The sequence below is a fragment of the Nannospalax galili genome, unplaced genomic scaffold, assembly GCF_000622305.1.
Source record: "Nannospalax galili isolate Female #2095 unplaced genomic scaffold, S.galili_v1.0 scaffold385, whole genome shotgun sequence".
NCBI classification, from domain to species: domain Eukaryota; kingdom Metazoa; phylum Chordata; class Mammalia; order Rodentia; family Spalacidae; genus Nannospalax; species Nannospalax galili.
The window spans coordinates 1,447,849-1,460,939 of record NW_008354956.1 but is presented as its reverse complement, the minus strand read 5'-3'; the positions used below and the strand labels follow the sequence as shown (position 1 = coordinate 1,460,939).

At 49.4% G+C, this 13,091-nt stretch overlaps 1 protein-coding gene across 2 annotated transcripts in view; it reads right to left on the bottom strand.

The window, feature by feature from the left end:
- The window catches only part of Mark4 (microtubule affinity regulating kinase 4), a 43,070-nt gene that overhangs the window by 24,682 nt on the left and 5,297 nt on the right, over positions 1-13,091 (bottom strand). For both annotated transcript variants that reach the window (XM_008852027.3, XM_008852028.3), the window contains exons 2-7: positions 10,116-10,316; positions 4,361-4,414; positions 4,196-4,244; positions 2,930-2,995; positions 2,783-2,853; positions 1,186-1,242 (exon numbers count right to left, since the gene is read on the bottom strand). In XM_008852027.3, coding sequence (XP_008850249.1) covers positions 1,186-1,242; positions 2,783-2,853; positions 2,930-2,995; positions 4,196-4,244; positions 4,361-4,414; positions 10,116-10,316 — 498 coding nt within the window. The remainder of the gene's footprint in view (positions 1-1,185; positions 1,243-2,782; positions 2,854-2,929; positions 2,996-4,195; positions 4,245-4,360; positions 4,415-10,115; positions 10,317-13,091) is intronic.

The window sequence follows — 13,091 nt, the reverse complement described above, 5'->3', positions numbered from 1 at the left end:
TATCGCTGGCTAACCTAGAACTCACTATGGAGACCAGGCTGACCTCCAATCACAGAGATCTGCCTACCTCTGCCTCCGGAGTGCTCGGATTAAAGGCATGTACCACCACGCCTGGCTTTTTGTTTTGTTTTTGGTTATTACTCTGTGTGTGTGTGTGTGTGTGTGTGTGTGTGTGTGTGTGTGTGTGATAGGGGAGGGGTGCATGCATTAAGGAGTACATGTGGAAGTCAGGGCCCAACTTTGAGCAGTCGGTTCTCTTCTACCATGTGGATATGGAGTCTGGAACTCAGGTGGACTGACACAGCAGGAGCCTTTACCACTCAGTCATCGCTGCACACTCCCCCAGGTTGTAGAAGCCTGTTTGTTTTTTTTTTTTAATGTGTACTCATGATGTACTGCCTGCATGTACGTGAGTGCACCCGTGTCGTGCAATGCCGTGGAGGTCAGAAGAGGGCTTTGGATTCCCCTGGAACTGGAGTTAAGGACGGTTTGTAGCTGCCATGTAGGTGCTGGGACTCGAACCTGGGTCCTCTGCAAGAGCAGTCAGTGCTCTTAACTGCTGAGCCATCTCTCCAGCCCCTAGAAGCCTGTTTTTAAAGCCCTTACTTAGTTCCCAACCCAGCACACAGTAGGCGCTCACAAGTAAGAACGGTTGAGACAGCCTGCTTCAAGCCCAACCTGGTCTTACATTTCTGTGCTCCTGACTGGGGCTGTGGGTGGCAACCCTGGCGACAGGTCACCCATAGCTGACCCCAATACTCAGCCCTCAGGGGCTGTCCAGTTCAGCTGCAGCAGGCAGCTGGGTCTGGCCCCAGGGGTCCCCTCCCCATTATTTGGTGCTGGCCCCAGTGGCCTGTGAACCATCCTTAGACCCTGGAATTCTAAGACTCTGCGAGTGATTTGGTTCTGAAACCCAAATTCTCACAGGTTCCAGAAGGTCCTCACATCTGAGACACTCCGAGGCCTTTAAGGCTGATTGACAGACACCTTATCGTACCCTGATGTCCCTCCCATGGTCATCCTAGGACACTTCATTCCCTCCCCTGTCCTCCCACCTCCCATAGGACACAAATGCTTGTGAAAGCACCCAAGGCTGTGGATAGCTGGGAACTGCAGGAGGGGACAGGATGTGGAGGGGTAGCAGGCAGAGCTGGGATACTCAGCATCACCACGGGTAGGGCTTACCTTCAGATCCCTGTGAACAATGTTCTTCTGGTGACAATAATGCACAGCTGACACGATCTGGGGGAGAACAGGGGGGACTTGTGAGCCCAAAGTCCTCAGTGTTCTCAGCAGCCTGTGAAGCCACCCACAGCTGACCCCAATACTCAGCCCTCCTCTAGGGGGAGGTCAAAGCCCTGGGAACTCAGAGCTGGATTCGGTGGCTAGAGGTATTGTGGTACCTGGGCAGACAACTTCACCACCCAGACACTACACACACACACACACACACACACACACACACACACACACACCATCAGAAGCAAGACACAGGAACTAGCTGGGTCTAGGACTCGCAGAAAAATGTTCCAACTTAGAAAACAGGTGTGGTCCAACTAACCAAGGATACAGTATCAGCCCCAGAGGAGGAGTGTCAGGACAGAGGACAGTTCTCCCAAAGGAGGCCCTTGATCTACACAAAGGGCACGCTCACACCAACACTACCATAGCCACCACAGTGGCACCCACCCACAGGGTCATTCATGTCAGAATGTCTGATCTTACCTGTCCCTCACATCCACACATCCTTCACCTCACATCTGTCCCTTACACTGGTGTCCCCTCACCGTGATGTCCTCTACACCCAGCTGTCCCCTCCCCTCCATATTCCATACCCTCTGTCCACCCACTCTCACTCCCCTACCTGTGCCCTCTCAGGGAACATCTGGGCATCCTTGATGACATACCTGGTACAGTCCCGTCCTGTCACCTTGAACCCCTCCCAGGTCCCTGCTGCTTGCTGCTACCACCCACCAACACACCTACCTTCAGGCACCCACATGCTTTTCCCATGTATCTCTGTGTGTGTGGTGTGCATGTATGTGGATGTGTGTTGACATGTGTGCTGGTGCCAGTGCATGTGGAGAGAGTGATGTTGGGAGTCCTCCTCACCTGCTCTCTATTTCATATGTTGAGGCAGGATCTCTCCCTGACTCCAGCTAGTGTAGCTAGCTAGCTTGGCCCAGATCTCCTGTCTCTACGTCCTGAGTGACAGACAAGATTACATATGGGCCACACCTACCAGGCTTTCATGTGGGTGCCTAGGGACCCAGACTCTGGTCCTCTTGTGTAACAAGCGCTTTATTCACTGAGCCATCTCCATAACCCCTCCTTTGTTCTTTTGAGACAGGGTCTCCCTGTAGCCCCAGCTGACCTAGAACTCACTAACTATGTAGACCAGACTCATAGAGATCTGCCTGCCTCTGCCTCTGACTTTTGAGTGCTGGGATTAAAGGTGTGGGCCACCACACCCAGCTCCCCTCCTCTGTTTTTATGAGACAGGGTCTCATGTAGCCCAGGTTGGTCACAATCTCTTTATGCAGCCAGGAATGATCTCAAATGTCTGATCCTCCTGCCTAGTGCTGAGATCACCACACCTAGCTTTGCAGCACAGCTGTTGGCACTGACTTCAGCCCAAAGGCGTTGGCATCAGTGAACTTGCTCCCGAGTCCCTTCATGTCTGAACAGCCTGTGCCCACCTAAGCAGGGAACATCCCTGTGCCTGTGCCTACCCCTCACCCAGATGTCCCCCCGAGAGGGCCAGAGGCATTCGGCCTATTACCTGTCGGAACTTGGCTCGAGCCTCCTTCTCTTTCATGCGGCCATGCGACACGAGGTAGTCAAACACTTCACCTGCAGACAGAGGTCAGGTAGGGTCAAGGAAGGAGCAAGAGGGGATGGGGGTGCAGGGCTTGGGTTGGGGCCTCACCTGCACTTGCATATTCCATCACCAGGTACAGCGTCTTCTCAGTCTCTATCACCTCGAAAAGCTTCACTGGCCAGGGTGGAAGAGGAGGACCTGGGTCAGGCAGGAATGGAGGAGCCCACAACCCTCCACCTAGACTCCATAACCAACCATAGGCCAGTCAATCATCACACCCCATCCAGAACCCTCAATGGCTCCCGATTAGTGGCCAGATTTTCCAAGTTGCTCAGTGGTTAAGAGCACTGACTTCTCTTGCAGAGGACCCGGGTTTGAATCCCAGCACCCACATGGCAGCTGACAACCATCCATAACTCCAGTTCCAGGGAATCCAATGCCTTCTTCTGACCTCCACGGGCATTGTATGACACCAGTGCACTTACATACATGCAAGTAATGCACTCATACACATAAAAGAAAAATAATAAATAAAAAAATATATTTTATTTATTTATTTATTTATTTTTATTTATTTATTTATTTTTGGTTTTTTTGAGACAGGATCTCCCTGTAGCCCTAGCTGGCCTGGATTTGATATGGAGACCAGGCTGGCCTCGAACTCACCAAGATCCACCTACCTCTCCCTTCCGAGTGCTGGAATTAAAAGTGAGCGCCACCATGTTTTTTAAAAACTCAGCTCAATGAGGCCTGGTGGGGGGTGGAGGTCTGTGCCTGCCTCACTGCATCCCGGTCCTTGGTACCTGGCAGTTATGCAGCAAGTATTTACTGGGTTGTTTAAAAAAAATGGGTGCCGGGAGTGGTGGTGCACACCTGTAATCCCAGCACTAGGGTGGCAGAGGCAGGCAGATCTCTGTGAGATCAAGGCCAGCCTGGTTTACATAGTGAGCTTTAGGCCAGCTGGGGCTACAGGGAGACTCTGTCTCAAAAAGACCAAAATAAATAAATAATAAATAAATAAATAAATAAATAAATAAATAAATAAAACGAGAAAGTAATAGCTGCCACCTTTAGGCCAGGATCCTCTTAATAACCACTCTTTTTGTCACTTCTGCCTAAGGACAACAAAGATGGCAGTTCACAGGAAGGCCATGGGGCCACACACACCCCAGCTTAGCCTTGAATAAGTGGCTAACCCTTACAAATGATCTTAACATAGATTCTCACTCAGAACAGGAAACAGAAGCACAGAGAAGTTATGTGATCAGCTCAAAGTCACACAGCAGTCTATTACAGTCACAGCTCTGTGTATCCCTGACTCTCCTCCCTTCCTGAGGGCTCCGGCTGGTGGCCAGGCTCCCACCCCCTCCTTACCGATGTTGGGGTGATTGAGCCCTTTCATGATGCGAACTTCTCGGAACAGCTGAGTGAAGCCAGAAAGGATAAAGAGACAAGAGTGAGGGTGAATGGTTAGGGGGATCCCCTTACCAAGCTCCCGCTTGGCACTTCATTCCTACCTCACTGCCCTCCCGGCCTCACCTTCTGCAGGCTGGTAGGGTTGAGCTGTGTTTTATCAATGATTTTGATGGCGACCTAAAGGTGGTGAAAGGAAAGAGGAAGAGGTCAGGTTCCATAGGCCTTCGACCTGGAAAGAGGTCTCCCAGCATGTGCCTCTTTTGTCCCCTCTCCCCAAAGAGCCCTTAGTTTGGGCTGGGCTGTTCCTAAGGCAGGGGAGCCAGGACCTCAGGAACTCCGCACATGGCATTTCCCCGTCTCCACCTTCACCCTTACCTTCCTGCAGGGAGCTATCTCCTATCTTGTGACGGGTCTGCGAGAGGCAGCTCCTGAGGTCCACGTGAGAATGTGTGTGGGTGACCTGGATTCCGAGGTACCCCTCGTGATGGTACTATGGGTCATTCATTCATTCCAGCTTTGTTTTGGGCAAACTACAGGATCACATATAACTTTTTTAAAAATATATTTTTTATTATTTTTATTATTTTATTTTATGTGTATGAGTATACTGCTTGCATGTATGTGAGTGCATCCACTGTGGAGGTCAGAAGAGGGCCTCGGGTTCCCCTGGAACTAGAGTTAAGGGTGATTCTTAGGTACTGTGTGGGTGCTGGGAATTGAACCTGGATCCTCTGCCAGAGCAGTCAGTGCTCTTAACTGCTGAGCCATTTTAAAAATATTTATTTGCTGGGCGTGGTGGCACATGCCTTTAATCCCAGCACTCTGGAGGCAGAGGCAGGCAGATCTCAGTGAGTTCAAGTCTGGTCTACAAAGTGAGTTCTGTCTCAAAAAGACCAGAATTTTTTTTGGTCTTTTTGAGACAGGGTCTCCCTGTAGCCCCAGCTGACCTGGAACTCACTATGTAGACCAGGCTGGCCTTGAACTCACAGAGATCCGCCTGCCTCTGCCTCCCAAGTGCTGGGATTAAAGGCGTGTGCTACCACGCCCAGCCAGAATTTCTTTTTATTTGTGTGTATCTGTGTTTTGCCTGTAAGCATGCATGTGCATCATGTGTGTGCAATACCTGCAGAGACCAGAAGAGAGTATCTGATCTCCTGGAGTAACATGGTTGTGAGTCATCATGTGAGTGTGGGGAACCAAACCCCAGTTCTCTGCAAGAGCAGCCAGTGTTTAAACCACTGAGCAATCTCTCTAGTCCCTATAACTGTCTTTTTTTAAGCGTTTATTTTGTGTGTAGGTATGTGTATCCAAGGCCAGAGGATAACTTGTGGAAGTTCTCTCCTTCCACCAAATGGGTCCTGGGGACAGAACTCGGGTCATCAGACTTGGCAGAAAGCATCTTTACCCATGAGCCATCCCACTGGCCCATATCTAGCTATCTGATTGAGCACCCACTAAGTGTTAGGCTCTATTCTAATCCCTGTGTGAGGGATTGAAGTTATCCTCATTTACAGAAGGGGAAACTAAGGCACACAGTCACTTGGCAAAGGTTATGGAGCCTGATGAGTCTAACTCTTATTAAACACAATTTAATTTTGGGTGGGGTGTGGTGGTGCACGCCTTTAATCACAGCACTCCATAGGCAGAGGCAGGTGGATCTCTGTGAGTTCAAGGCCAGCCTGGTCTACATAGTGATTTCTAGGCCAGCTGAGGCTACAGAAGAACCCTATCTCAAAAAGACCAAAAAAACATTTTGTTTGGTTGAGGCTAAAAGACAGCTCAGAGGTTATAGCACTGGCTGCTTTTGCAGAAGACCCAGGTTCCATTCCCAACGTGCACTTTATGGGTAACAACCATCCATGACTCCAGTTCTGGGGGATCTGATGCCCTCACCTAATCTCTTTGGGCATTGCACAACATAGGTGCACTTATATACATGCAGGCAATACACTCATACACATAAAATTTTAAAATTAAACCTTTTTGAGGCAGTCATCATGAGAAAAAGGCAGAATTTTGCTGACTTCTTATATGTACTCAGGGTTAATTTCTATTTTTAGGGTTGAGTATTGTTAAGTTTTTCAATAATAGGCCAGGGATGTGCTTCAGTTGGTAGAGGCCAGCCTGGGCTACATGAGACACTGTCTCTGGAAAAAAAATTTTTTTCAACTGAACCAAGTATGTTGGCGCATATCTATAACCCTTGCACGAGGAAGGTGGATGCAGGAAGATCAGAAGTTTAAGTGGCCAGCCTGGGCTCTGAGAGACTTAAAACTAAACAAGTAAATAAATAGAAAAAAAAGGAGTTTAAGGGACAGCTTGGTCGTCGGTAAAGTGCTTGCCATGCAGGCAAGAGGAACCGACTTGGGCCCCTAAGCAACCACATAAAAGCCGGGTGTGGCAGCTAACCCTATAATCCCAGCGATTGGGGGGAGTGCCGGCAGTTGGGGGAAAGGGGGGAGGGGATTGGAGACAGGAGGATCCTCAGAGCTCGCTGGTCAGCCTTTCTAGTTGAATTGGTGAGCTCCAGGTTGACTGAGAGACCATGTCACAAAATCCAAGGCAGCAGGCCCGCAAGGCTCAGCAGGTGAAAGTGCTTGCCTTGCAAATCTGACAATCTGAATTAGATCCTGTGGTAGGAGAGAATGGACTGCCAGCCACCAAACTCGCACTATGGCATGTGCACATACCACCCCCCTCACAAACCCATTACACACACATAATAATAATTAATATAATAAGAGCCAGGCATGGGGCACACTCCTTTAATCCCAGAACTCAGGAGGCAGAGGCAGGCAGATCTCTGTGAGTTCAAGGCCAGCCTGGTCTACATAGTGAGTTCCAGGTCAGCTGGGGCTTACAGAGAGACCCTGTCTCAAAACCCAAAAAACGGGCTGGAGAGATGGCTCAGCAGTTAAGAGCACTGGCTGCTCTTGCAGAGAACCCAAGTTTGATTCCCGGCACCCACATGGTGGTTAGCAACTGTCTGTAACTCCAGTTCCAGGGGAATGTGATGCCTTCTTTTGACCTCTGTGGGGGTTGCATGATATGGCTGCACTTACACACACACAGGCAATACACTCATACCCACACAAAAATAAAAACAATAAGAAAACACAAAACAACAAAATGACACCCAATGTCAACCTATACTACCACATGAGCGCATGCACACGCACACACACACACACACACACACACACACGAAATAAAATAAAATAAAATAAAAACCAGGGGCTGGAAAGATGGCTCTGGGGTTGAGTACTGGTTGCTCTTGCAGAGGACTCAGGTTCAGTCCTAGCACCCACATCTGGCAGCTCACAACTGCCTATAATTCCAGCTCCAGGGAATCCAATGCCCTCTGGCCTCCTCAGGCACCTGCACTCACACAGGTACAAACTCACACACATACACATAATCAAAAATAAAAATTTTAAAAACAGAGCTGGGTATTGTGGTATACACTCTTAATCCCAGCACTTGGGAGGCAGAGGCAGACAGGGCAATGTGAGGTCAAGGCCAGCCTGGTCTACACAGTGAGTACTAGGTCAGCAGGGGCTACAGAGAGAGACCCTGTCTTAAAAAAAGAAAAAAGATATCGGGTGTGGTAGCACACGCCTTTAATCTCAGCACTCAGGAGGCAGAGGCAGGCAGATCTCTGTGAGTTCAAGGCCAGCCTGGTCTACATAGTGAGTTCCAGGACAACTGGGGCTACAGGGAGACCCTGTCTCAAAAAGACCAAAAAAATGAAGAAGAAGAAAAAAGAAAAACCAAAAGAAAGACAGAGAGAGAGACAGCAACCTCTGGAATGTGGCTGGAGCGCCACACGGGGGACAGCATGTGCTGTGCGGGGAGCGGGCCCTGTCATTCCTCAGATTCTCACACATGGATTTTAAAAAATTCTGTCAGGCACTTTTCATGCCAGTACCAAGACGATCATATGGTTTCTCTCCTTTCATCTGTGAATGTGACAAAGCGCAGGAATAAATTGTCAAACGGGAAAGAACTTGGCATTCCTGGGAGGGGCCCAGAGTTGCCAGCATAAGGCTGGCATTTGTTGATTCTATTTGTTAATAACTATTGGGGGGGGGCATGAGATGGTTCGTGAGTAAAGGGGCTTGCTGCCAAGCCTGATGACCTGAGTTCGATCCTCAGAATCCACATGTTGAAAGAAAAACTGACTCCTACAAGCTGTCCTCTGAACTCTACACATGTACTGTGGCATACCTATGCCCCTACCCTCAAATAAATAAAGGCGAAAAGAAAAAGGAGAAAATTTACAAAGTAAAGATTTTTGGTTTGAGGCCAGGCTTGGGTAAGCTAGCAAGACTCTGTCTCAAAAAGAACAGGTTTTTAACTTATATTTACATTGATAAGTAATACTAGCCTGTCATTTCATTTAGGGTTTATTTTATTTTATTTTATTTTGAGACAGGGTCTCAACTATGTAGACCAGGTTGCCCTCAACTTCACAGAGATTCACCTGTCTCTGCCTCCTCAGTGCTGGGATTAAAGGAACGTACCACCACGCCTGGCTCTTATATTTTGTTGTGTTGATGTACCACTGGGGATGGAACCCAGAGTCTCGTATGTGTCACGAAACTGCTCAACCACTCAGCCAAGTCCCCAGCCCCTCACTGGTAGGTTCCAGACAAGCGTCATATCATAAAACAATTGCTTCTGTGGCTAAATCAATACAGAAAAATCAATCAATCAAGTGCATAGGACTCAAGAAGTTGAAACAGATAGATCAGAGTTTGAAGTCAACCAGGCCCACATAATGGGAACCCTGTCTTCAAACAATAGGGCTGGAGAGATGGCTCAGTGGTTAAACGCATTTGGGTTTTTTCTTTTTTTTTTTTTTTAGTCTTTTTGAAGCAGGGTCTTCCCTGTAGTCCCAGTTGTCCTGGAACTCACTATGCAGACCAGGCTGGCCTTGAACTCACAGAGATCCACCTGCCTCTGGGACTACAGGCATGTGCTACCACGCCCGGCTAAGATCTCTTGTTTTTAAGAGGACCCAAGTTCGCTTCCTAGCACCCAAGTCAGGCCACTCACAATTGCCTGTAACTCCAGCTCCAAGGGAATCTGATGCTCTCTTCTGGCCTCTGCGGGTACTGCACTCACATGTGCACATACCCATACACAGACATACACTCAACACACTTAAACATGAAGGCAATGGTGGGGATGGTGGTGGTAGAAAAAGTAATTGGACTATATAGTATTGAAATTGCCCAACAAGAAAATTAATATATAAAAAAAGAAAAAAGAAAACAACCAAAGAGACAGGCCTGGGAGACAGTTCAGTTGAGAAAGTGCTTGCCTCTGTATACATGAGGACCTGAGTTCAAATTCCCAGCACCCATGTGAAAAAGTCAGGCATAGTTGTACAGAACCTGGAACCCCAGCATTGGGAGGGGAACAAGGAAGATGCTAGGAACTTGCTGACCAGCCGCCCAGCCTAGTTGAAGCCACACCCTATCCCAAGGCGAAAAATTAGAGTCATAGAGAAAGAGACTAGACATCCTGCTCTGGACTCTGCCCACAGTCAAGTGTATGTAGGACACAATGAATCAATAAATAAACAAATGGGAAGAGAAAGGGAGGGTGGGGAAGGAAGGAGAGGAGAGGGGAGGGGAGGGGAGGGGAGGGGGTGGAGGGGAGGGGAGAAACACCTGTGATCTGAGATATCCCCACAATTTAGGCAACCCTGAAATTAGTTCTCTTTCCCACTAGGCCCACTCAGAAAACATGTGAGCAAGTAGGGGACTTACCTGAGGCCATAAAGCCAACAGGGCAGCCCTGCCAGCATGCCCTGCCCCTGAGCCCCACTGCTCCTCCACCTGCCCTGACCCCTCTGTCATCCCACACTCACCTCCCGGCCAGTGAGGATGTGCCGGGCCAGCTTGACTTTGGCGAAGTTGCCCTTCCCAATGGTCCTCAATAGGCGGTAGTTACCCACGTGGGGCTGCTCCTCAGGGCAGGAGGCGATGGAGTTGCGACAGCGGGCACCCAGGGAGCGACTGGACCAGGATGGCCCTTTATCTGAAGATCGGCCGCTGCCCAAGGTGCCATGCTGTGTGGAGAGAAGAGTGTGGTTCAGATCATTCCTGTCCCAGCCCAGTGGCACCTGAGGGCCAGGGTGGCTCTCTGGAGTCCCTGGCCACTGCTCCCTTGTGTCCTTTTTGAAACTTAGGCCACAGAGATGCTTTTGGGTCCTCTACCTCTCTACAAAGAGGCCTCAGGCAGAGGCTGGGACTCAGTAGTGGGTAGAGCACCTTCCCAGTATGTATCAAGTCCGGAGTTCTACAGCCAGAATACACAAACTAGGTGTGGTGGTGCAGGTGCATGCAGGAGGATGAGAAGTTTGAGGTCATTCTCCACTACACAGTGTGTTCCAGACCAGCCTGGGCTCCATAGCAAGATCCTGGTTGGTCTGGAACTTGGTACATAGACCAGACCAGCCTGGATCTTACAGAGATCTGCCTGCCTCTGCCTCCAGAGTACTGGGGTAAAGGCGTGCACCACCATGCCTGGCAAGATCCTGTCTTCTTGTTTTGTTGAGACAGCGGTCTATGAAGCCCAGGCTGGCTTTGAACACACTATAGAGCCAAGGTTACCAGGCCTGCCTGTCACCCACCCCAGCGTTCTTTTTTTCAAAACACTGCCAACTGCCAGCCTCAACTGTGTTGACCCCATCCCACATCTTGAATTCGAACATCCTAATTCATCTGTCACTTGAGCCAACCCCAAGTCTTTTTTTTTTTTAAGAGAGGGAAACCACGAGACAGGGTCTCATGTAGCCAAGGATTGAGGATGACCTTGAATTCCTGTTCCTCCTGCCTCTGCCTCCCAAGCACTGGGATTACAGGCCAGTGTTAACCACATCTGGCTTTCCAGTCCCTCAATTTTTCCCACCCCAGTGTCCCCACCTCATGGCCAGCTGACATTTTACAGGAGTCTCCTCATAGCTCAGCTTTCCATGGCTTGAAAATATTGCATGGAAAACTTCAGCAATAAATGTTTAAAATTTTTTTGCCTTTTGGGTTTTTGTTGGATTGAGACACAGTCTCATTCATCCCAGGTTGGCCTTGAACTTACTATGTAACTGAAGACGACCTTAAACTCCTGATCTTCCCACCTCTACTTTCCAGATGCTGGGATTACAGGTGTGTGCCAAACACCAGGTTTGGCAAGATCCTACCTCAAAAAACCAGGGGCAGGGGAGTCACTTAAGCGGTTGATGGGGGGATAGAACCCAGGGCTTAATGCACACTAGGTAAGCTCTCTACCAAGGCAGCCCTTCCCCAGTTCTGTTTCTGTGAAAGGGTCTCACTGTGTAGTCCAGGCCGGCCTCAAACTCATAGCAATTCTCCGGCCTCAGCCTCCTAAGTGCTAGGATGACAGGCGTGAGCCACCACACCTGGCAAAACGTGTAAGTTATAAATAACTCTTATTATTAGAATGGTTCTATTTTTTATTGTTCATCGTTTCTGTACTTAATGCAGTTACTCTTTTTTGCGTGTTTTTTTTGGTTTGTGGGTGGGTGGGCGGAGAAGACAGGGTCTCACTGTGTAGCCCCAGCTGGCCTAGAACTCACTATGTAGACCAGACTGACCTCAAACTCAGAGATCCTCCTGTCTCTGCATTTTAAGTTTGGTTTGGCTTTTTAGACAAGGTCTCACTATATGCCCAAGCTAGCCTTGAACTTGTAGCAATCCTCCTGCCTCCGCTTTCCAAGGGCTGAGATTACAAGTATGTGCTACCACTCCTCACTTTTGTTGTTGTTGAAATAGGGTCTTGTGTAGCCCAGGTTGGCTGTGAACTCCTGATTCTTCTGCCTCAACCCTCTAAGTGCACGAGTTATCGGCCTGGTTTGTACCTAATCTATAATTAAGTCTTCTCTTAGGTCCATTTGTCTATGAGAAAATAGTATAAACAGAATCTAGAACGGCCATGGGCCCAAAGAGATTCGAGGAGGATACCTTAGAACATAGCCAGTGAATAATGGGGGGGGGGTGCTGCTGTCACCCCACAGTTGTTGCCCCAGATTCTACTCTGAACATTAGAACTAATGCCACCATTCTGCCCTGGTCATTCTATTCCCCGATTCATGCCGGCCACCTCTGGCCACACTGCCTGTCAGTAACATCCGCCCTGCCTGCTGTCTCACCTTGAGCTCTAGTCCTGCTGGCCTGTCCCTCCTCCACTTCTCCTCGCCCCACCCCAGGTCATCTGCCCAAGTCCAACTGCCCTGTCCTGATTGGGAACCCTCAGGGACTGGGCCTCCCTTTCAAAACTAGGGCCCTTAGAGAGCTAGAGGCCAGGGCAAAATGTTCCACCCAGGCTGAGCTCTGTCTTCCTCCTCCTCCTTGAAGTTAGGGCTGGGAAGCAGGACAAAGGACAGGGAGGAAGGGAGAAGGCCAGGTTGCCAGTGAGCTGAGGGCCCAGGCTGCACCTGCCACAGGAGTTTTGCCAGGCCACTTCACAGCAAGGACCAACATTTATGAGCATGCACAGCCGATGTTCCATCGTCCCCATTTCAAGGGCGAGGGAAACTGAGGCCCAGAGCCCGGATCTGAACCCAGACAGTTTACTTACTAAGCTAAGATTCTTCATAGTCACTAGACTGACCCACGAGTTTTTGCCTTTTGGGGTGTTTGGGATGGAACCCTGGGTCTAGCAAATGCTAGCAAATGACTCTCCCCTTGAACCATACCCCCAGCCCCTCACTGGGAGATTCTAGGCCAGTGCTCTATCACTGAGCCATGTCCCTAGTCCCTCACTGGGGAGATCTAGGTAAGTGCTCTATTACTGTGGTATACCCCCAACCCCCTTTTTAGTGCCATAT